General features: G+C 36.1%; 1 protein-coding gene across 1 annotated transcript in view; it reads right to left on the bottom strand.

Moving 5' to 3' along the window:
* Window positions 1–26443, bottom strand: part of LOC135075384 (formin-like protein) — a 113513-nt gene that overhangs the window by 31180 nt on the left and 55890 nt on the right. Inside the window, exons 2-5 of the mRNA XM_063969829.1 lie at window positions 10861–11031; window positions 1414–1493; window positions 784–923; window positions 47–273 (exon numbers count right to left, since the gene is read on the bottom strand). Coding sequence (XP_063825899.1) covers window positions 47–273; window positions 784–923; window positions 1414–1493; window positions 10861–11031 — 618 coding nt within the window. The remainder of the gene's footprint in view (window positions 1–46; window positions 274–783; window positions 924–1413; window positions 1494–10860; window positions 11032–26443) is intronic.

Genomic DNA, 26443 nt, shown 5'->3' with positions numbered 1-26443 from the left:
ATAGGCAGATGTGGCTGGCTTAACATGCTGTAGTGTAGCCACATACCTTGTTGTTCATGATAGCCCGCATGCACATGATGCACACGTGTATATCGTCAGTCGAGGCGCCCATGTTAAGCCGCGCCGCGTGTCTCGTCCGCCGTCGAGCCACGGCCGGGCTGCCTGCGGCTTCTAATTCCGCGTCAGTGCTTCGAGCCCTCCTCCTCCAAGAGGCGTTTAGTGTGGAGCTGGCGTCCGCCGGCGTGGTACAGTCTGATGAGGTTGTGTTTGCTCCTGGGATGATGAAAGGGAAATCGTCAACATAAAGTGTTTTCAAATAGACAAGACAGACGTCCAATCGAATGATTTCAATGCATTTATGTAACAGCTTCTTGACGAGTTGACATAACTCATTTTACAGACAGACGAATTGACAATACAAGAGCTTTAAAAACACACACTTCTCTGATTTGAACTACACCCTTCTGTGTAGAAACCTTAGACTTAGATTTTTAGTTGGCCGATAGTTGTGCCCGATTTTAAATTGTATGAAGAATCGGCCAAATCAAATCGGTGTAATGTGCGCACTTTCATACATGCCCAATGCCCATACTGATCAACTGCCCGACTAAACTATTGGCCGACGAAAAATCGATGGTCTGCACCTAGGCTTACTCTGAGTTCACGTGTCATCGCACTCGCGTCAGTAGTGCGGTAGTGGGTTAAGATGCGCGCCACGATAAAATCTTATCGTAGTACATATTATCGACATCGACAGGTATGCCAGTGGTTATTGACACGTACCCTGGTTGATCCCGTCGCTGGACTGGCTCCTGGCCAGCGCTATCCGCTGCTCGTGCCGCATCATGCTCAGTCTGAAGCTCAGGTAGTCGATCAGCACGTCCAGCCCCTGGTTCTGTTCGTTGAGGAACTCGCGAACCCATCTGATGTGGACAAAATAGTTTTATTTTAATCTTCTATTTAATTACCAAATGTTTAGATGGTATCCACTATCGATATAAAAGAAAAAGCATGGCTCGGTCTAGGTCTAAACTAGGTCTAGGACAGATTGCCCTGTATTCTGCGCCTTAGAACAAGGAGTGCCGACCCCAAATTATAGGATAAAGGGCTAGGAAACAAAAGAACGCTACATCATCATCAGCCTATAACAGTTTATTGCTGTACTGAAGTTTAAGACATTGTCGTGTCTAGCTAGCTTCAGTCAGAGAAATGGTAAATCGTCGTATACCCCGCTTGTCTGACAAAAATGCACAGGCCACCACCATTGATTGTAAGAAAAGTGCAGCTTTTACTATGGGCGGACAGCGGACACCCAAAACTTTTGAACTTTTTATAGTATTGACAGAAAGAAAGGAAATCAACTAATAATAATCTAACAACCTAAAATATTTGTTAAGATAGTCTTCTACTTACTCTATGTGATTGGTTCGAAGTGATATCTCCAGATCTCTGAGAACTTGTGTGGATGTTGAATCACCAACCATTTTTCTTTTCTGAAAATAAGAGAAAAATCACATTAATCCAATAGTATAAACTAACAATTAACGTATATATCATGCCAAAATCACCTCTTGGCATGCAAATGCATTGACAAAGTTCAAGCTAGCTTCACAAGATGCTAAATAGGAACGATATTGTGCATTTTCAATCTAGAAAGTCTAATAATCCTTGCAAATCTGCATCGGCATCGCAACAATTACTATGCAGTTTTCATGTATGTAGGCTGTAGCTGTACAAAGGTGATCACGAACGGCGATATATCCCGAGATAATGAGCCCATGCTCATATCTGATTAGCTTTAGCCGGTGTCCTTATTTGTGGTAAGCGAGCAAACATTCTTGTTGCGTCTGGACGCCCACCTAGAGACTGCGGGCCAAGGGACGGGAAAACAACTTGCTCAAACGGTTTATAACATTTTGAAAAAGCATAGGTCCAAGAATGGACCCCTGAGGTACTCCAAAGAACTTTTTTGGGTCTCACCAATTTTTGATATGTATGTTTTTGTGTTATGTACTGACCGTGATTTTGGGTCTTGAATAAACAAACAATAATTGTAACTTTGCAAGTTTTATGAAAAACCAGAGATGGAAAGTTTAATATCTGTTAAGATTCAATAATTTTACGTCTTTAGCGGGTCCTGGGGGAACATTAGTTCTCATTTACATTTGCTTTCGATTTTCTGAAATCACTCCATAAACTAGTCAAGCAGAAGGAAAAAGGTAATTGATATCTAAATTCTGGAATTTTACTGACGCACGTAACCTATTCATTACCATGAAAGTCCCGAATACGCGACAGAACATTAAGTTGCCACAAAACGAAAAATTTCCTTGAACCTTATCCCAAGGACGTAGAGTTCCAAATCCCTTGCAGAATTCGTTTTCCATGCGTCAGTCTCCTATGGTTTGGGCCGAGGGCTCCCCGAGACACGACATCTCATGAGTCAGGCTGTCCTGTGTGACCTAACCTCTCCGACCCACGAGCTGTATGGCCTGAATACTTAATGTTGTATGAAAGGCGCGTATTTTCCGATATGAAACATCTATTTTCTATTGGAAGTGGAACACTATTACTAATACTCTGAATGGTATGAATATTACTGCTATATTAGATTCAGTAAGCGCCATCATCATGAGGGTTTCGGTCTGCCACATAAATAATTTTTAGCGTTTGTCAACATTTTCAAATTGAATTGAACTCTGATATAGTCCTAAATATTGGATGTCCAATTAATTATCTTACTTACTAATATTATAAATGCGAAAGTTTGGATGTTTGTTACTCTTTCACGCAAAAACTACCGAATAGATTTTGATGAAACTTTACAGTATCATTGTTTTGTTTATAACCCAGAATAACATATAGGCTATAATTTATGACGATCTGGGACAAACTAAATTTCACGAGGGTGAAGCCGCGGGCAAAAGTTAGTAAAATAATAATAATTCAGGAGATTAGTATTACAAGTCAAACCATTAGATGGCACTGTGCTTACTTCACTCGCGGTATCATTTGATTTTTTCCGATTTAATAAGTAGCTAAGACGTGCCTAAAAATGACTGAAATGAAAATAGACGAATTTGATGATAGATAAATTTTTGTATACGGTCTTGCCGATTTGAGTAAGATCGTAATATAATTTTAATAATTAAATAAAACATGAAATTAAAATAATATTTTAAGCTTTTATGTTGCATTTTTTCATTATTACATTATTTGCCCGCAGCTTCACCCACGTGAAATTTAGTTTCACAGATAGGCATAAATTATAGCCTATATGTTAATCTGGGTTACAAACAATAATTTCGTAAAATAGTTTCGTAAAATCCTTTCTTAGCGGATGCCGACGTCATAACTTCTACCTGCATTCCAAATTTCAGCCCGATCCGTCCAGTGGTTTTACTGTGCGTTGATAGATCACTATGTCAGTCAGTCACCTTTGAGTTAGATATATTTAGATATTTGTCAAATTCAAGGCTGCCTTCTTACAAAAAATACGACACAAAACATTTTAATGAGCACAAAAGATAATACTGGAGATAAAAGTGTATGTCATAAGGGCCCCAGAGCCGAAGGAGGAGCGTTGTTAATAAATTTAAAGATCTCAGGTCATCACGAGCGAGGGTCAAGTGGAACCGACGGAGTTAAGACCTCTGTCCTCATTACTCCTTGTATATCTAATCAATACACGCAAGCTATAACATGTGTCATTTTTGTATCATTTTATGAGACGCTACACTATGTTGTAATGCGGTAATCGAGTGAACGAATGTTTATTAATTGTACTATTTACTAAGATGTTGGTATCAATCACTTAAAGTATGTCACAACTTGTATTTATCGGCGTACGATTGTGAAATAGTAAATAAATCGTCTACAGAAAGTACACGTACCTACTATTAAATCGTAAAACAGTGGTTGCCCTACAACCGGTGTTTTCTTCACATTTTATTTATTTTTTATTTTACACAGTCACCAGGGACTAAAGTGTGTGGCTGCTATGTACTGTAATTTTACATCCATCTTCTTTCTTCTTCTTTTATCGTGTTCATTGTTTCAATCTGGAGAGGGAGACGTACTTTAGTTTTCGATACCTTTCTTTTTATTACCCATATCTAGTGGTGTAGTGGGACCCCTGTAACTCTTGTATATCCAGGATCTGAAGCTTGGGCGCCATGAAACTCAACCAGTGATTTTATAGGGATTGTTTATTGGTTAATTAGGACGGTAATGAGTCATCAGTGACTCACGACATATAAGTAACGAATCACTGTGGACTATCCCGACCCGATGCAATGGGGTATTTCGCCAAAAATTGTCAATTTTGCCTAATTTCCTTGGCACGAATTTTATTTTTGTTTTTAACTATTTTTAGTTTCCCATTGCATTAAGTAGTAAAAACTAAGCTAATATATCTAGAAGGGGTGTCATCTCAGATCATAGAAAGAGAATAGATATGAAGTCGCGCGTAACTACAACGAGAACCAGTGTCCCCACATTTCCCCCACCACAGCTCCCACACACACATTCAACTGTGTAAAAACAAAGCGACTGAGAGTCTACGACAACATGTGCAACCGGCTTAAAAGTGCTGTGATTGGCCAGAAGGCGTGCCTTATGGCCAATCAATGGCCGCGTGACGTGACGCACACTTTGAAAAAGCAATTAGAGAGAAGAAAGATAAAATGGAGTCGATAAGATATCGATACTTTAAATCCTGGGGGCAAGGCTCGAAATTGGTTTAAAAAATGCTTGTATGAAAACCTTTTTATTATTATACGTTATTATTATGTTCTTTAACGATTTTTGCAAGTTACCTTATATTAATTTACCCCAACCAAAGCTCAATGTCGTTATCGATGGAGTATAGAAGTTATAGACTGACAAAGTTTGTATGAAAAGTCATGGGTTAAGTAGCTACTTGCGATTTTTACCAGTATTTACAATATTGGTAATATATTATTATTTACTTTAATAATAATAACAGGATCACTGTAATTATTATTAACTACTATCGCGCATTAACTTTTTAATTATGGCGAAATTCGTACCGCCTATGTTTATCAAAAATAATGCCTATATTAGGCTTTCAACTAGCTCTTATAGTAATTACATAGTTGACAGTTACTAATCCCTTCTACTATTGTTATTGTTTTTGTAAAAACTTAAAAATCGCAAGCAACTCATGATTTTTTCATTCAAAATTAGAAAATAGAAAATAATAATTTACTTCTATTTATCGATAATAGGAAACCGTATTAGAACACGAGCCCTGCACTATGTTACGACCGGCACATGCGGCCGTACTGTGTATTTTCACGCGTCAGTGGATATCGGAAGAAATAAAATACATTGCGCAGTAGTTACGCATGACATAAAGTGGTTGCTAACTAAATCGTCAATGTACAACGTGTTTGAATTTTTATCACCACTAATTTCGATATCGCAGTAAATGTCACGGCACTGAATTCGTTCGTAAAAATGTTTAGTTTTTTTTATTTATAAGCAAAATACCAATGGATTTGCAATACTTACATGTGGTAAATGACTTCATTGTTCCTGTAGTTCTTCGTTTCACTTATGTTATTGCACGTTACGACGCATTATCCAACAATATCGGAGAACATTTCCTCAGTACGACTGAATCGCGACTAACCTGGCGTCGCGGGCGATGTTCGTTTCTGGGCATATCGCGGAGACACGCGCCACGCCCCCGTTTCACATCTATTCCCTTCTATGATCTGAGGGTGTCATAATTCGTTTTAGAAACAAAGTTATGAGGTCATACATTTTTGGTAGCCAAGGAAATTATTATAAATATTTTTTTCTCTAAGTTTTCTTCTGTGGTTTGCTTTTTTTTGTTCGACCCATTTTTGTGTACTTTCGCAAGCAAACATGCCAATGAATATTATATCATTACGACCTTTTTACACAACTAAGGAAGATAAATGCAGTAGATTGAGTTAAAAGTTAAAAACAAGTTTTTCTATATCTATTCTGATACCTATTTCTTAAAATGTAAATTTTAAACTTATTCCAATAAAGAAATACTCAAAATTTGACTTTACGCCGAATTATTAATGGTCTTTTATAATTTCCTAGGTCATTTTATGCCACGGAAAACAAGGAAATTAGGACCAAAGAAATTAGATTTATGCCTAAAAGACACCACAGACAAAAACCTATTTACCCTATGCATTTACTATTTAAATCATGGGTTTACCCCTACAGACACTACATTTGTGTAAATAAACAATAAAATTAATCCATTGTTTAGTTGCAAAAAACCGTCCAAAGAAATTGACTTTTTAGTAAACAAAAACCCAAGGAGGGACCTATTTATGCGATTTGTCGCGAAACTGATCAACGACGTACTGTCCTGCCTCAATGGCCTCTTGGGACGAAATGGCCGAGTGTAGTGGTGCAGTGCGTTACATTCTAAGTTTTTTCGTTTCGTTACAACAATGGTCGAAACGAAGACCCAGGGAAATTATACTTTTGACCTGGACAAGAACTTAACTTCACTTTATTTTCTTCCTATAAGTATTTGACATTTAAAGTTTTTATTTTCCGATAGCCAAACGTTTCTCAAATGTAAAGAGAGTGCTATTAGAATTAAATTACGCTTCAATTTGTTAAAATGAGCCTTCATTTTGGCAAACAACAGTAATGGACATAACAAGGAAATTAGAAAAACGACTTTTGATTAAGTTTTTCTACAGTATTATTTGTAGTTTCTGCTATTGTAATAGCAAAAACAAATAAAACTGTTGATGAACTTTCCCATAAAAATAGTTTTATACAGATAGATATAAAAAAACATGTGTTCGCCTGCCTGGACACAGAAAATTTACTGTTTCGGCGAAATACCCAATGATGTTTGCACGTCCTAGCCGGTATGAGGTCAGACGATCCTGATAACATAGCGTACAATACCAGCAGGGTTAATGTAAAATTCTAACTAAATTATACCGACAACCTTCAAGAATGTTTGTGCTTTAGAAAACGATTTGTAAACAAATAATTAAGTCCAAAGTAAGGTCTAGTTTTACTGCGCAGTGTTTCATTTTGATCATTTCATCCATTACACTCTCTTCTCATCTTCACAGTTAACATCAGTCAGGCAAAACGTTGCAGCATTGTCATGTAGAAAACTTCAGAACAAGTCACACTTATGTGTCTTGCCAAGAGTGTTCCTTGGCTAATTCCTGTAGAACTGTCTGTAGCCTTAGTTCACGGTTCAGTTTTCTTCTTACACAGGTGAGACAATGCGTAGTGTGGGGGTCAGTCTATTTTTATCCGCGTAAAAGGAGGGTTATGTTTTGTCTTGTATTAGTTAATCTGACATTCATCATTTTCAAGTATCAACCGACATACACCACTGGATTCTCCTCTATTGCGGACATTGTGACAGTCCACAGTTCCACACATACCACAACGACGTACAATAGCTGTGATGTAACTCTAATAAGTTCAGTCACACCTGCGCAGTGACTCATGCCAGTAAAACATCTATTGAACCGAAGATGAATCGAGATATTCGCTCGGGACTTGTATCGATTTATTGGGCAGTGATAAAGCATATTGGCACAATATGTAAGTGTTTAACGAGATGTATGGATAGATGTTGGTAGAACATCGAGCAAGGGGATTTTCTAATTGCGATGAATCGTTTTTTCTGGCCTGATGGGATCAATGGACTATTTAATACACATTCCAATTAGAATTTCAATGCTTGCCGATTGTGCTGATTAATCTTTGTAAATCTACCTTCTATGGTGTTGTTAACTTTATGAGCTGCCATAGTCGTGTCACATGGTTCAATCGGACTTTGGACGTTCTCCCAGGTAAATTGCCTTAATTTGAATTACCAACATGATTTTACTTGGAAGGCTTGTTGTTTCATTTATTTTGTAGAGAATCAACCTTTTTCATCAAAGTAAAAAAAAAACGTAATCATTCGAACTCTTCTCTCGAATTCATACTTGATTGTCGTTTCATAAGTTCATAACAAGGACCTCAAAGATATTGAAACCATATACTATCTTATCCCTTCCATCAAAAACTTATGGCGCCCAACATATAGCGAATCTGCGAATATCGTTTCGTCCCTCTTTGCAATAAATAACGAAAACAAAGTAGTAACGCTACCCGTATCGTAAATCTCGACGATAACTTTAGCCAGGTCAAGGAGGTTGATACTTGTAACCGCAATGTCGTGGTTTGTTTTACGTTGACATAATAACGTGCCGATTTCTAGCAAATATTACTAGATAATTAAAGAAATACCGATCCAGTAACGTTGAACTTTTTTCTCATTCTCACCGATTACCTTTTTTGGCTGAGAAGAATTGAGAGAAAGAGGGTTTATCACGCACTTTCATGTGTTAGATCTAATTCTACTCGGGCGAAATTACGGCCAAAAGCTAGTTTTTTTTATGATTCCACATTTGGTTGCAGATGATTGTTCAATATTCATACCCAAATACAAATATTTGAAAGAACAAAACGCGAATCGATCAAGGCGATAACCAATTCACAGAGGTCGCTGGCGGACCCCATTCTGTCAATCCGTTCGTTTGTGTTTTGGAACCGCAAATATTGTAAGAACCCAAATCAAATTACGTTTGGGGAAACCCTGATTTTGCAGTTTGCACCCTTTTCAAAGTACCTAATAAAACTATGTGAATGAAATGTGATTTTTTGACAATATAAAGATATTGATTTTTTTAGAAAATAGATTTGGTTTGAAGTCCAATGTTAAACTTATTGTTTTTATAATTGACGAATGGTAGCGGTAGCGGTAACGTTATTTATCCCATTCAATCCTGCTATTCTGTTTGTCTTTGCTTCACCACGTTGTTTTTAAGCCACTTAAATTACCCTCAGGATGTTTAGAGGTGTTTGGCAACGAAAACATCCGAATGGCCGAATTCTTATTGAGTTATGACAAGCAACGCGATTAGGCAGCGATTGGTTGTTTACAGAAACGATGGATTCTGGTTACTTTTGGACTTTGTCCAAGGGAAGAAAGGAAGGAAGTAAACAATATCGAAGTATTGCCTATAACTGCCATTTTGATTAATGTTGACTGGGGTAAACAAAAATAGTGGTCAATAATAAGATTGATTTATCATCACAAACATTAAAAGTGGAACGTTTGTTATTGATAATATTATGGGAATTTTTGATGGCGACTTAAAGTTTATGGCACTATGGCACATATCTATGGAACTGGCCATTCAGGTTATCAGGTGATATAAGGTTGTACACCATTTAAAAAACTTTGTACTGGGTGAAGAGCTTGCTGATTTCCCAAAACTACATAGTTCTTAATCAAGAATCGATTTCTTTATTCTGTGCCAAAACTATGCAGAAGCGTCGTGCACGCACTTTGTAATAGCAGAAACAATGCAATGCGAAATTCAATCTTCCGCCATCGGGACTACGGAGATTTTATCTTTTCGCACCTCGTGATCGCACTGTATTACAAATACAATTACGAAACCCAATCTGTAACAACTATCACTATAACAACCGAAGCGGCCTTTGTAACTCCTCCCCGTACAATGTGACATAAAGTCAAAAACACCCGCATTACCATAATTGCCTTGGACGTCCCTTATTGGCGATTGTGTGCGCAAATTGCGCGCGCGCCATCGATAGCGGTTGATGTATGGTACATTGTCTCCGCTGCTAACGGTACTAGATGTACCTACTATCGCATACAGTGGGAGGTGATCAAGTAGGCTCATTAAAAACACAACCATTGAGTGCGTATTCACACTGGTATTTGTAGGGAATCTAGGGCCCGTACCGGTAGTTTGAAATAACGGTCCAACTTTTGCTCCAAATTGAAACTTTAAGGATCCAGGATTGGTTGAATTTCAAAATTCTCTGATCTAATTTTGAGTATTCAATAAGGTGATTCAATCTTCAGCGTTGTTGCAGAATACGGACCTTAGTGTCAATGCGTGTTTGTCTACAAATCTTTGTATGTCTTTACCAATCTATTACTGGCCAATAGATTATGTCGTGTCAAATACCGAATAAGCTGGTTATGGGAATACAGATCATGCTCGCTACTAGTAGATAATCATGAGGTACCTAATGCTATTTTGAAACATTTGTTTGTAGGCCAGCTTACGAGCTCACCTACTGCCTTCAGAACTAGTGGTGTCATACCAGCGCTCGATAGTTTATGGAGATTAGAGTTAAGACGCTGTTGTATACTTGTACTGTAGCGATGCAACAGTGTTGCTATCGATTTAGTATACAGTAAACTGTAAACGTGAGCATAATGGCAGTGTCGGTTTACCTTAGGGAGACGACTGGGTATTAAAGATTTTCTAACGGAAGATAAAGTGGCTGAGCTGCTATTAATTACAAAGTACCTATTGTCCTAAACTGAAAATAACCAGAGAGAGTTTCTTGCGAATATATCTCAATGTATTGGTCGCAAAATGATTACCCTACTTCTAACTCAGCACAACTTGCAAGGCTAAATAGCTCTACCTGACCCACTATTAACGTTTAATATGATATGATATCTATCTTAGCTCATATAAGCCCACTAAGAAATCCAGAATCTTCTGGTGTAATACTTTATCAGAATTGCTAAAATCAAGTGGCAGTGGACGGGGCACGTAGCTGGTAGAGAGGATGGCCGTTGGGGCAGAAAAGTTCTCGAGTGGCGACCACGGAGCGGAAGACGTAGACGTAGACCGATGATCTGGTGAAGGTCGCGGGAAGAACCTGGATGCGGGCAACCCAGGACCGGTCGTTATGGAAATCCTTGGAGGAGACCTTTGTCCAGCAGTGGACGTCATTTGGCTAAAACGATTCTTCTTTGGAACTCACCCGATGACTCCGCGAGGCTTTCGGGTCCAGGTACGTGCGGAGTTTGTTGAGGTAGTGCGCCGGGGAGTCCTTCGCCTGCACCATGTCCTGGTCACAGATGATCTCCCATTTCTTCTCCAGGTCATAGTTGCGGAGAAGCTTCACTTTGTCGGGAGGCAGGTCCATTGACGTCTGGAATAGAAAAGAGATGTTTTAGAATTTTGAAAACAAGTAGTTTTGTCTTATTTTTTTTTATTGAAAGATGGCTATACCCGCGAGCTTTATGCGACTTCTCTCTGTATACTAAGACTAGCTGTGCCCGCGACTTCGTACGCGTGAAAACCCGTTTTCGCAACATTTTTCATTTTTGCTCTGCACCTATTACTCGTAGCGTGATGGTATATAGCCTATAGCCTTCCTCAATAAATGGGCTATCTAACACTGAAAGAATTTTTCAAATCGGACCGGTAGTTCCTGAGATTAGCGCGTTCAAGTAAACAAAGAAACAAACTCTTCAGCTTTGTAATATTAGTATAGATTGACATGACAACCTCCAAAAACAACTGACGAGTGCTTACAGATTCCAGCTCGCAAACAGTAAGATTTTGATTTGGGAACAAATACAGGATACAAACTACAATACAGCCTTACGATGCTGAAATATTTATTACAAAGGTTTCATCTAATCCTAATGAAAAAAATACGCTCTTCCAGCACACGTTAACAAAACCGTAAATAACTCAATAAAATTCATGAATAAAATTACTTTTGTTTATCAATAAATCTACATAATTATTGCGTGTAGGTAAACTAATTTAAATACTAGTCCAATGGAACTAGTATTATGATAACACTTATTATCCCATATTATAATTCCTGATTGAATTCTAATCGGCGATCATCAGTGTGGGGACGTAACAGAGTCATAGGATCAAGTCCCCTGATTTCCATAATGACGTGTTTTATTCGAGCACGACCAGTACCAAGAGGCATATCTAAACAAGAATCGGCTAGCAATGGACCAGTTTCCAACATATTGGTTTATACCGAGCTGGGGTAACGGTACAGCCACACCTGATGTGGAATTCAGTGGGTTTTGTTACTGGAATTAGGTACTGCACTCGGTCGAGCTGAATGGTGATTTATCTATGGTTGGTTCCTTTTCTGTAACAGTATTGATAAGCACACTTTATATTCAAGTGCAGTCGACAGCAGACGACTGTGTTTAAACTCGAAGAGCTGTCGATCGCTCGTATTATTTTGTCTAAAACAAACCCAATCTCATTTCTATATACTAAAATAATAAACACTCTTTAGTGCCTAAAACAGTGCAAAAGTGGCGATTATAAACCAAAACAAAAAATCATCCAGTCAGTGCCGTGTTGTGTTGTGACTCACCAACTCCGTGTGCGTTGAACGAAATTACCTTATATGGTCATAAAATTGCTTCTACAATGCTTGTCAATACGAAGTGATTGAACTATTCGCACTATTCGTCAACACACTAAGTGGTACTAACAGCCCGTTGGCGATTGACTCTGACTTGCTGCGCGCCGTCAGCCGTGAGACCCCAAGTTCAAATCTCACTGCCTACAATTTTTTTTTTTGTTTTTATTTTTGTGACATACTAATTTCAAACAATTTTTTATTTTTTATTTTTGATTTTTTACGATAATTACATTTTGCAAATAAATATGGAAAACGTGACAATTCGTACCAGAATGCCCAGATCACGGTCAGAATTGGATCTTTCTCAAATGTCCCAAGATGTTTTGAACTCGACCATTATGGATTCGACGATGCTAAGTATACAAAGCGAACCACAACAAAATGATACGTCACGCAGTGAAGAGTATATAAGAGAGCTAGCAACACTACGTTTTTCACTAGAAAGAGCAGAACAAGAAATAAGCAACCTGAACTCCGAAAACTATGATTTGCAAAATAAAATTAAGAAGCAGGAAAAACAAATTGAATTACTAAAAGCAATCAGCAGTGACATTGTACATAAGAAGACAAACATGACTCCAATACGAAGAAAAATTTTACATATAAACACAAATATATCACGGACGTCTCCAATACACATGGACAAATCAGTTCTGTATAATACTTGTACATCGCCGAGTAACTCGAAACCCCACGTAGCAGAAGAAACCTGTACACCCTTCGATAGGAACACTGACATCTCGACGGATGGCAGCAGTTGTGTCAACAATAGCACCAAAAATGATACACAGAGTGAGAAAAAATCTCAGATCTTCATTCTGGGCGACGAACAAATCAAGGGCTTATCAAAAAAGCTGCATAGTAGCCGGAACTGCATCTTGAATAATCCCTATACGATTACTACGATGACGAAAACAGAGGCAACAAGTAAACAGGTACTGAATACCTGCGATAATCTAACAGAAACTCTCAAGAAAGACGACATCGTAGTACTGGCCATCGGAGCAAATGATAAAAATCCTTACGTCCTGCTATCTGAGTTAGGGATAGCATTGTATAAATTAAGAAATTTCAAAGTTTTTGTTATAAACGTCCTGTTTAATACACACTTAAACGTAGACTTATTAAACTACAATATTAATTTACTTATAAAAAATTATGACAATTGCGAATTTATTCAAATTACACACAGTAAAATGTATTTAAGAGAATTATGCTTCAAAATTAATGTACAAATTGACTATCTACACTATAGAGATGAGTATCTTACACCGCAAAGAGTAAAAACATTGCTTTTTCAAAATATACACAGTAAAACCACAAGAATAACACGAGATAAATTTGTTTTAAGTAAAAAAAATCTAAAGCAAACAATAATACCGTCATACTTTATAAAACAAAAACAAAACTCAAGCGAGCTAGGTGACAGTGAGCTTTTTCGTTCCAATGACAAATAAATTGATATTGTTTCATCAGAATATAGCTAGCATTCTCAGCAAGCAAGATCTATTCGAGGTAGCATTACTTGAGTTAAAAAAAGAACTGGGTTCTGTTGATTTTATTTGTTTTTCGGAAACTTTTATGAAGAAAGGTTCTGAAAAAAATTTAAATGTCAGCAATTTTAAACTTGCCGCATCGTTCTGTAGGAATGAGCGTAGAGGTGGTACTTGCATAATGATAAAAAGTGACTTGGATTACAAAAAAATTGATATCTCTCAAGCTAAGCCGTACACATTTGAGTGTTGTGCTGTAGAAATTTTGCTCTATAATCTCATATTAGTCTGCATATATAGAACGCCTAATTCTAAACTAGACGTTTTCTTTCAACAATTACAGTCTCTTCTTTATATGCTATCGAAAAAACGTAATAAAAAAATTGTATTATGTGGGGATTGGAATATAGATATGACTCAGAACAATAAGTACAGTAAAGATTTGAATAGTTTGCTAAGTAATTATAATATAAAAAATCATATAAATATCCCAACACGTAAGAATGCATGCTTAGACCTAATAACAAGCAACATAAATCAACAAGTTGAACCGAAATTGCATTATCTTTGTTTGTCTGATCATGAGACAGGTCAAAGCATTACTTTTGAGCTGGACTTGAATACAAATTATCAGAAAAAAATCAACTCATGGATTGAATATAAGCGTGACATGTGTGAAGAAAACGTAAAAAAATTCATAAATTGTATTTCAGCATTATCGTTCCTTGAAGTATTTCAAGAAAACGATACTGATAAAGCATTTAAATATTTTCATGACCTAATTAGTTTATTTTTTAACTTGTGTTTCCCAACCATAAAAGTAAAAATAGTCAACAAACCTATGAAAAATAATTGGCTAACAAGAGGTATTAAACGATGCTGTATTTACAAAAGACAACTTTATCTTAAATATCGGCTTTCTTCTTCCAACAAAATTAGAAAAAGAAAATATTACCAGCGCTACACAAAAGTATTAAAGCAATGTATACTCCAAGCACAAAAAAACACAAATACACGTTACATCAAAAACTCAAAGAATGTTTGCAAAACTACATGGGATATTTTAAAAAAATACACGCAAAATATAGACTCAAAAAAAGACATTAAAAAAATAAAAATTGGAAATAATAACTATATTGACAATCCTAATGAAATATGTGACGAATTCAATAAGTATTTTATAGACATGACAAATAAAAGCATACCAAAAACTGACAAAGAAATAAATTCCGGACATTCAGCCCATAATATATCATTCCATCATAACAGTATTTATTTGACACCTATTAATGAAAATGACATATGTTACGGTTAATGTGATAAATTGAAAATTATTAATAATAACCGGTTATTATGAATAATTACCGACAGTCGCGGTAAAAGTGATAAATGAATCACATTTAACAGTGATTGTTTAATAATTCAAGCTTAGTACTAACAAATTTCATAAAAGAGAACAACATCATGTGTACGTGCTCGTGTACAGCCAAACTTTTGAACGTTTTGATATCATATATTAATATAATTTGGCATAATGAGTTTGGAGTGTTTCTTCCATAATATTACTTTTCCATGATGCCTATAACATAATGTTTTGATTTAAAGTGAAAAATAGGTTAAGGTGCGGCGGGGGTGGCCCTTGGGCCACCCCTAAGCCGCCTATTTAGTTTTATACACACATAAATGAGCTCATATTAATCACATTTACCAAATCATGCGGTAATTATTCATAATAACCGGCGATTATTCATAATTTTCACATTTATCACTTTGACCGTAACACATATACAAAATAATAAAAGGACTAAGAAATACATATTCTACAGGTTATGACGACATCAACACTGACATTTTAAAGAAAAGTGCTGTTTTTATCTCCACTAGGGAATGCAAAACCGGTTAATCGGAAACCGAAAAATCGGAAAAACCGCCCTTTTTCGACGAATTCTAAAACCGGTTTTAAAAATCGAAACCCGGATTTAAATCGGTTTTTCTATCTGTATACATGTAACAAATTCCTTAAATAAGCAATATCATTTTATTATAATATAACCTGGGTATTTTGATATTTCACGAATATTTGGTTATTTTACAATTTATAACTTGGCAACATTGTCACTTGGTTACTCCGTCGTTTACCTTTGAACGGGGAATCCCCGATAATTATTTAAGACTCGTACCGCCCGCGTCCGCCACCTGACATGACCCACCCCGCGATTCAGATAGTTGGTGATTATTGCAGTGAATAATTAACCTATGTGTGAGTGAATTGAACAGTTTTTATTTCTGAATTGTTTTGAACATTGAATCTCATTTATTTGCGATATCTGCAGAAGCTTATTACTGTAATACTTAGTGTATTGAAATTTGTCAGAAATACCACCTAACGTTCACAAATAAAGCTTTTTACATTTTATTCTACTTTTTAATTTAAGATATTGCTTAAAATATCAATGGTAATCACCTAACGTTCACAAATAAAGCTTTTTACATTTTATTATACTTTTTAATTTAAGATATATTGCTTATATCAATAGTAATTGTATACAAATACGTTTTTGATGTACATTACGTACATGGTGGTAATTAACAAAATACTAAACCGACAGAGTAATGAATTTTAAAAACGTATTCGTTGACAATTATTACGTACAATGGAGATAAACTACCATCCCTTGAGTTAAATTTAGCTTATTCATTATGCATTATGTGCCTATAATGCCTAATGAATAAGCTAAATTTATCAAAACTGTTATAACCCTCTCTTAAATAATGTAATCTAACACAAAACGGACAGGACGTAACAAATCGCTGTATGTAACTACTAGTTGATTGAAAAAAAAATAGAACGATAATAACCGATTAAAAACCGAAAACCGGTTTTTTTTCTTGGAAACCGAAAAAAAAATCGGTTTTTGATAAACTTTCGGTTTTGCATACCCTAATCTCCACCCCTTTGGCTCATATAATAAACCTTTCTCTCGTACAAGGCCAGTTTCCAACTGAATTAAAATTTTCAATTGTGAAACCTTTACACAAGAATGGGCCCCATGAAGAACTCGGTAACTACCGACCTATTACATTAATACCTATACTATCTAAAGTATTTGAAAAGGTTATGCATCAGAAAATATCTACATTTTATTTCATTTGAAAAATTATTAAAAGATGAACAATTTGGTTTTCGTAAAAATAGCTCAACAACACTTGCCTCCTTTCAATTAATTAAAGAAGTGACACAAAACTTAAATAACGCAATGCATACACTAGCCATATTTCTGGATATGAGCAAAGCATTTGATTTTGTGTGCCATAAACGGCTTCTTAATAAATTGGACAGATACGGTATTCGAGGGCCGGCTTTGTCATGGATAGAAAGCTATTTATCAAACCGTCAACAATGTGTTAAAATATCCAAGTTATCTTCAAACATTAAAAAAACATTTACATCATCTTACAGATATAATCGCTGTGGTGTCCCGCAAGGCAGTGTTTTAGGACCATTATTGTTTTTGCTCTACATTAATGACCTGCCAAATATCACAGAGCAACAGTGTGTACTTTTTGCGGATGATACTACTCTCATCATAAAATGTAAAAAGAAGGAAGAATTGTCCCTCATGGCAAATGCCAATCTAAAAAAAATTGTTGAATGGTTGGAATGTAACAATTTGAACCTTAATGTTAGTAAAACAAAGTATATTAAATTTGAAGCTAAATTCAATGAAAATAATGTACAACTTGACATAAATCATATGAATAATAATGTAGATAATGTGACTTCGACAAAATTCTTAGGTATAACTATAGACAAATTCTGTAATTGGAAAGCTCATATTGACTTACTAGTAAATAAAATTGACAGATTTGTTTATGCTCTTAATAGACTTAGACAAGCAGCATCTAAAAGCGCAGCTCTTATGGCTTATCATGGATATGTTTCATCAATATTACGATATGGCCTTATATTGTGGGGAAACTCAGTCGATATGCCTGTAGCCTTTAGAGCACAAAAAAAGTGCATTAGAGCGATTTGCGGAGCACATTATTTAGACAGTTGCAAGCCATTGTTTAAAGATCTAAACATATTGCCACTTCCATGCTTATACATCTTTGAGATGGCAATGTTTGTCAAGAGATATACCCATTTATTTGAGACAAATAAAACTTATGGCTATAGAGGTAGGAAGGCAGACAACTTATCAATCCCACCTCAAAGATTGACACTGTATTCCAAAAACTGTTATTGTATGGCTATACGAATATTTAATAAATTACCAAACAATGTAAAAATGTTAACCTTTACCAAATTTAAAAGTGCAGTTTTTGACTTTTTGTTAATTAAAATGTATTATACAGTGAATGACTTTTTAAATGATAGAATGATGTGACATCGGTAATGTAACTTAATTTGACATCTTACAATTATTAATTTAAATTTCTTTGACATTTGCAATTCAAATTTTGTTCCCTGACATGTATTTATTGTATAGCCTGACCAGGAACATAAAAACCCTGGCATAGAGGCGCGTCAATTGCATTTGATAGTGCAACACTGAGTACAGTCGTACCTGTGTTAAATTAATAGGCTGACTTTATGTATCAGGATTCAGGATTACGTCCTAATTTGATATTTTCATAAATTAACGAATAAAGATTATATAGGTAACCTGGTTTAAATAAATTAAATGAAACCATCAATCGAACTGGTAGGATTTATTTTATTATTCATCAATAATCAAATTCAGAACTTGAATATTCAACTGCAATGTCTGCTCGTGAACGCTTCAAACTCGGTACTTCTTTCCCAATTCCATAAAATTCAACACTTAGAAAGTGACAAAAATCTTTAAAATAGGTAGTTGAAACAAACCACAGCTAATTTTCATAGTGGACTGTACTATACGATAAACATGTCAGTCAATTTGACAACCTTTGTCGGAAACATTATTCAATGAAAATATTGTCCGAACCCTTAGTATTTCTCTTCGACAAATACTTTAACACATTGTGAACCACTTTTCTTTCACGACTATAAAAAGATTTTAGCAATTTAATTAACAAAATCAATTGCGCACATTTAAAATAAAGTTTGTTTACACTTTGACAGCAATAGACTGACATGCAAGGTGACATGTCAATGAAGTTTTCAGTTACTGTTGCCATTAAAAGAAATTAGTACCATTAGTTTTCCGCAACATGGCGAGGGTTTTTATGTTCCTGGTCAGGCTATATTGTTACTTGTTACTATCATGGTAATGAAAAACAACTATGAGTAAAATAAGTATTTTGAGTTGTAAAAATATGTAAAATCTAAGACCAAATGTAGCAATAACTATTAACATAACTTTAAGAACAAAAACTTTTGCACGTCGCATGCGACAGAATATGCTGGAATTAACTAAATTAACACCAATCTAACCATGTTCTTGCAAATAAATGATTTTATTATTTATTATTATTATTATTATATAAAACATAATAATGCTAGTTATTTATGTATTTTGGCGCTTGATGACTCTTGCTACAAATCCGAAAGCTATAAACGCTATTTACCAATGAAGAGAAGTTCAAGAACATTATATTAAGGCTCATAAGAATTCAGAGCTACGACCCTTCTTAGTCCACTTGCATAGTGGCACAGCCATTCAAAGTGCATTAGGGTTGACTCGCTCGAGAGCCACTACCACAAATGTGGTAATCTACAGGCAAACAAACACCGACTGAGGGTTTCCTTGCATCTCAAGAACAGCTATAATTTTGATAGATATCGAGCTTTATTGCTTACAAGTAGTCGGTGTAAAACTTTGCACGAATTCCTCATAAATTATGTACGAAAATGTCTGATGCAATTATCAAGTCTAAATTAACATAACTTACTACCTTAATTACCAAATCGCGAATAGGCTATTTTCCTAAAAAAGTTTTTTTTAGTCCGTCAATTTTAATATAAAAAATATTGAACACGTTATATTTTTAATTGTCAATCAAACAAATAATTATAAAGTTATAGTGCGTTGAAGTTCCGCGGGCCTTTTCTTTAGAACTTTGGCACGCTTTATCTCTTTACATTTTCATTAGTTTTAAAAAGTGAAAAATAAATGTCGAGTAGTTTTTGATAAGCTAACTGAGGGACTAATTAAAACTCTTGCTTTTTTACCCAGGAAACATCCCTATTATAGGTATGATGTTCCAATATGTAGAGGTAGGGTTCTGAAGTGATAAGTATTTATTTTGAACGGTAAGATACCCATGAAAATGCAATAGCATTGTAAATATTTCGCAATTTAGTTGGGAAGATGGGTGATGAATGGCAATTAGCTTCTTCGCTCCATACATCTAAAACATTGATATTTTGAAGCGCTTATTCCGTACCTTGATTCATAGCAATAGAACTAAACGTAATTGGACGTGACGTGAGAATGATAGGCCAGCACAGAATATCCGTTTTGTTGCAAAATCGTACCTATTTAAAGTACATAAAGTGCCACAATGTTTTGCTAGTGATGCCGGTCGTTAGTACAATGATTTATTATGTGACACGCCACCCATGTTTTGCTCTCAACTGAACTCTATTCATACTATAATACCATAGTGCTTCTCCTTCTATAATGTACTCGTAGGTGTCATAAGAGGTCACAAGTGTCACAACCCTAGGTGAAAGACTATGAACCTTATATTATTATGTATTACAAAAGGTACTAATTTTGGGGGATTTATCTCTGTTAAAATTATGATCTATTTAAACAATGAGAAGAGTGCTATAAAATCTAATAATAGTTAATGATTTCTTGTTACCTTGAGATATGGCATAACGATAACAACGCAATCTTAAATAGAAACTCATTAAATTGTGATAACATCTTACATCTTCTTATGCCACCATTATTGATTGCTTCCAAGGGTGTGCGGTGTTAGTTAGACAAGGCAGTTTAGGTAGTGCCTACCGGTTGAACAGTGTTTTATGCCCGTTTTCACCATCAATCCCTAATGTTTATGTGACCCCTATATGGTAACACCTATCAGGAATTTTGCTGTCATAGAGGACACTTAAAAATTAGGGATTGATGGTGAAAACGGGCACGAAGACTCAATTTAACCATGCACTGTTTTAAAATAAAGGTTGTTTACTCCCAAATTAATTGCTTCTTAGATAATATTTGCACTATTAAATATAGAGCATCTCGTGATTCGGCGCATGAGTTGGCATTAGATTACCTTGCACCTAACTAAATACTTATAGGTCTTATTCTTCTAGTAATAGGATCTGTTTTCGGAGTTTTTGTTTGTAATTTCGTAATCCCACATTACCATAGATCGGCGTAGACGTTCAATTATGACGCTGGGGCGTGATCCCACGCGCGCGCGCAGCTTTGGGCGTGGTACCATTTATTGAAGACTAGCGGCCGCCCGCGACTTCGTACGCGTGGATCCCGTTTTACCCCCTTAGGGGTGGAGTTTCGTTAGTGGGTACAGAGCACCTACGTTCTAAAAGGAACCCCCTTGAAAAAATTGTCATTTCTTGCACTTGTAGTTTCTGAGATTTCGTGATGAGTGAGTGAGTCAGTCAGTTAGTCAATCAGTGACCATTCGCTTTTATAGACATGAGATAGATTGCGAGAGCGGATATTGAAATCTCTAATAGTTTTATTACAGACTATTAAACTGGTAAGTTGATTCGGATGCGATTCCTGTATACAAATTATAAACTCGTTTTGGAGGACGTTCGTAATTATTTACGACGAAAGAAAAACTGGAGGACGTCTAATAAAAGTGAAAGTGATTTGTTACAAGTTACGCTAGTTACTATTAAATTCACGCTGGAATTCAGGTGTGAAAACTACTTAATAATTGTGTATATCTGCCAACAATTATTATGCTCTAGCGATGTAGAGATTATAATAATGCACTATTCTCTTTTTATATCAGTAGCTCCAAGAAAATCCTTTCCAAAGGGTATTAGAGGTTGAAATTCCGAAATAACCAACACTTGTAATGGTCATCATTAATTACTGACACTGCAGCTCGAGATCGCAACAGGATCTCATTCTCAATTTACTCTAGCGATTTTATGCACTAAGGCTGAGTTGCACCACCTAACTTTAACGACAACCGGTGTTTTTTGTATGGAGTTTGACAGATTTTTGACGTTTGTCAAAGTTAAAGTAAGATGGTGCAACCCAGCCTAAGTATTCTCAATTCATCTCAATAATCTCAGCACATAGCTTCAAGGAAAAAAATTACAAAAAGGAATTATAAGTTGAAATTCCGAAATAACCAACTCTAGATCGCAACCGCCAATAGTTTACGCCACATCTGATGCGTTTAGTAAAAACTGCTCATCATTAGGTGAACGACCGTGCATACTGAGTACTAACTGCAAATATTGGCCGGCCCCGAACTGGCCCAGTTTGTGTAGGCTGCGTCTGAACGAATCATCACTGTCCAGATAGATTGGATACTTGTTATGGAACGTATAATCAACAGAACAGCGAATTGTGTGAATTTGTTACAAAATAGCATCTATGACAACGAAATAAGATTTACGGTGTTTAGCTTAATGTTTTTTTTTGCAGTGCTGAAAACAGTCATATGATAAGCATAAAAACATAAGAATAGAAGAAGCAATAAAAGAAACGCAACCACAGAAATCAAGGGGGTGACCTAATTTTTAAGTGATCCCTTTTAAAAGAAAAATCCCTAATATGTGTTACCATAGAGGTCACTTAAATTAGAGATTGATGATGAAAACTGTCATATTTTTAGGAGGCTGTAAGTTCTTGTGGTGTTCTTGACTTCTTGGAAGTATTGTGTGATAAAAAAATTGAGGAAAATAAACCCAACCAAAGTGAAAGAAATGTTTAAACAATTTGCAGAAAAGCATCGACTAAATCGTACAACGCACTTAGAGGATTCTTACAACAGTTATAACTTTAACATTTTTACTATTCTATGAGTTAAAACAATAGAAAGTCAAACGGTCGCGACAGACGGTATGAATGTTGAAGAGACTGCATTTGCTGGAATGCTATGATAGCAAATATTCATAACCATCTTTGCATTGGCAATGCACTTTAATATTACGAGTATTGCCTGATACATTATTCAAGTTGTTTGTACGACAGCACATATTAGACTGTACATTTTTGTTGCAATATCGACTCAATTCCAACTACATAAGATGATAGTGTTAAGCTTGAGGTGCTGGCCGTTGTTTGTCTAAGCAGAATCACTTACTCAAGTCCAATTCCGGAGATGTACTCTTCGATAATGGAGCTCGCATAATGGGAGCGAAATAGGAACTTTGCTAAAGTGGCCAATGATTTAAAAAGCAGTAAGAAGAGATTGCAATTTGTAGATACAGTAGATAGCTAGTTTTAAACATAATTTCTCACGCACTGCCTATATGCAGCACACGCCTATGTGTGAAATAAAATACGATTATAATTTTTGGCACTGCGCAAGCAAACAAATCATGGAAAAATTAAGGATCTGCCCATTCGCAGAGTCGTCGGTGGAGAAAACTACGCCAAATTACATTTATTTAATACAGCCTGCTAAAAGAATAGCATATTTTATGAGATAAATGATAGAGTTTTTACCCACTCTCGATTCTTCTCGTGTAGTAAACTCTCTGGGGTCACCAACCCTCGTGTTAGTTTATCAGTGCCATTGGCATCTAACATTGCTCTACATAAATGATGATATGTCGCCTAAAGCACAAAACAATATTTCTTTTCAGTCAATCGGTTCAATCAATTTTGCAATGTCCCAATAAAACTGCGAGCTTACCAGACATTTGGTGATTCAAAGTGTATCCGACCTAGGTCTTTAACCCAATATCTTTTTACCCATTTAGTCTACGAGATGAACTAGTTTAAGTCCTGAAGATGATTAGGCTCATCAATAACCACTTATTGCATTTTCTCACGTTCTCCTTTACGTCTTTTGTTAGTCCCTAATGTTAACTGTTATTAATTTCCCATGGTAAATATTGACGCGACACATTAGTATCATTGTGTACGTGTTAAGTGCTATATTCCTTTGGCCCAAATCGATATCATTAGTGGCTTTTGTGATTGGTATTTGTATACTCTAGTTATATTTTGATGTATGGAACATCCAGTCAGTCTGCAAGAAGAAAAAAACTCCACTTTAGAAGAAGTATATTGTTCCTCCTATGTATAAAATTACGGTAAATTGAAGATGTGAAGTGAACAATATAAACAACAATACGAGGAAATGTAATACGTATAAGATTTTATTAATAACATAGAATCACAAATAAGGAAACTTCAGACATTCTGTTCAAAATCAAATCCCATGTCAATAATAATCTCGTCTTTTGAATAAATACAAAAGCAATAGGAGTCCCGTGAAGATACTTTGACCAGCAATTATCGCTGAAGAAAGTGACAATCCAAAATTCAAAGCACAAAATGTTGGATACCTTGTCCAATGTCCATGAATTTTATCTTAAAAAACACCTGAAATGTGCATAGCGTGCCTACCAAGATCAAGCCCAAAATGTTGAACAGCTGAATCAACGTGCCAGATCCGGGATTATTAATCGAACATTTCTACATAAGGTTACGATAATTTTCATATTCAATGAAGGAGATCAGAAAGCCAGACCGAGTGGCGAAGTGTAGGCAATAGAAGCGTTAATATGCCCGTTATGCCCGCACCCGTGAATAATTAGATTTTCTACTTTCTAATTAGATATTTATCGGGCCGACCACGCTTCCTGGTCGGCAACACCTTATTACAAACTCTACAACTATACCCTCAGGTATTCAACCATGAGAATCACTTGTTTCCTTGGTTTATTCTGAGGAAATTTTACCCTTTATAGTAGTGTTGGCGACTTTTTCTTCCGCAAAGATACCAATAAATTCCAACAAATGAAGGCTAATTAAGTTACGAAAGTTTGAGCGTCATAAGACCACCGAAGCTAACATCGCTCCACCATAAAAACTTCTCATAAAAGATAGAGAGACAGAAAGAAGAGTATTTTCAAGAAATAAAGAAAAATACTTTCCTAGATTATTGTTTAAGCAAATTAACCTGAATTTCGGCGCAGGTAAAGTATTGCACACTATAACCAAATATAACATAATAGTTATAGTTGTTATTCCGTCTAAAACTGTCTGTTATAAGTTTCACAAACAAGTTGCAAAGCCATTCTGCGGGAGCCAGATAAAGTTAAATGTGAGTTAACCACACTCAAACTTAGACTACTGTAGAGTGTCATTTCGGAGTGGAAAATAAATGGTTCAAGTTTAACTTTGCGAAAACTGAATAAAATCACATGATATCTTATACATGACTGAAACGGTAGGTAATTGACTGACTAGATGTTAAATGTTATAATACATATATGTAAATATTAAATGTACTGTTTGTTGATAGCACCTGGTATACCTACCAGGCTAGAATAAAAAAAATAACTAGGAAAGAAAAGCCAGAAACACACAGAATAACTTCAATTTTAACGCTAGCCATCCCATCAAATCCCATTATCAAAATAAGAGTGCCAAACTCATTACATGTCTGCCATAAACACAAAGATGACGCGGACGATGATGGGCGATCAAATGCGACGGCGACACCTGTGTGGCCACCGGAAACGGGCTGGCAGCTCTTTTAAGAACTTAAGAAAAGCCAAAAGCAGACAGAATTACTTCATTTTTAACGCAAGCAATCCCATTAACAAAATAAGAATGCCAACCTCATTACATGTCTGCCATAAACACAAAGATGACGCGGACCTGATGAGCGATCTAAGGCGACAGCGAGCGACACCTGTGTGTGGCCACCGTAAACGGGCTGGCAATTCTTTTAACAACTAATAAAGAAAAGCCAGAAGCAAACAGAATAACTTCAATTTTGATGCTAGCAATCCCATCCAAACATTACTATGAGGTCTCACATTGCGCGTGTACGCACAGAACCAATCACAGAGCTTTATTCAACACTGTGCGTTCGATTTTCTGCTTCATTTAAGCAAGCATGGTTTGTGAATACGGGAGTAAGAGTGCCAATCTCATTACGTCTGTCATAAACATAAAGATGACGTGGGCTTATGAGCGATCAAAGGCGACGGCGACACCTGTGTGGCCACCGTAAAGAATTTACGAGCCCAGCTTTACTGCCCTGGAAGCCATTAGTGCAGATTGCTCCTGATTATTACCGAGAGCGAAAACAGTTGAATTTTGGTCCCATTATTCGCGCGAAATAACCCTGACCTCGACCGTTCTGGTACACTAGTGCGAAAAAAAGCGCGAAGACACTTATCAAATAGTATGCTGAAGAATAACGCGAAAACTTTTTTCGCGCTAATATCGTTTGGCGCAAGTGTCTATGCGCGCAAATGGCTTTTTCAGCTTGTGTCTTTTGCACAAGTGTCCTGATAGGTACGGACCTCGAGATTATCACAGAAAAGGTCAGGAGTCCATCTGTCTAAAAGTTGGACACCATTAAGCGTAACATAGTGGAGTAGGATTAATTTGTTGAGACTTAGTGCAAATGACCATTATGCTGGTAATTTAACAAAGTTGATAGGCACTGTATGTCTCATTATTGGTGATAACAGGCCATTAAAATAACAGTACGCAATATTTTAACCCAATATTTTGACAAAACACGGAAAATTTCGTTGA

This window comes from Ostrinia nubilalis, chromosome 10 (assembly GCF_963855985.1).
Source record: "Ostrinia nubilalis chromosome 10, ilOstNubi1.1, whole genome shotgun sequence".
Classification (NCBI taxonomy): Eukaryota; Metazoa; Arthropoda; class Insecta; order Lepidoptera; family Crambidae; genus Ostrinia; species Ostrinia nubilalis.
Note: the sequence above shows the minus strand (reverse complement) of the source record. Positions and strands in the feature narration are given on the sequence as shown.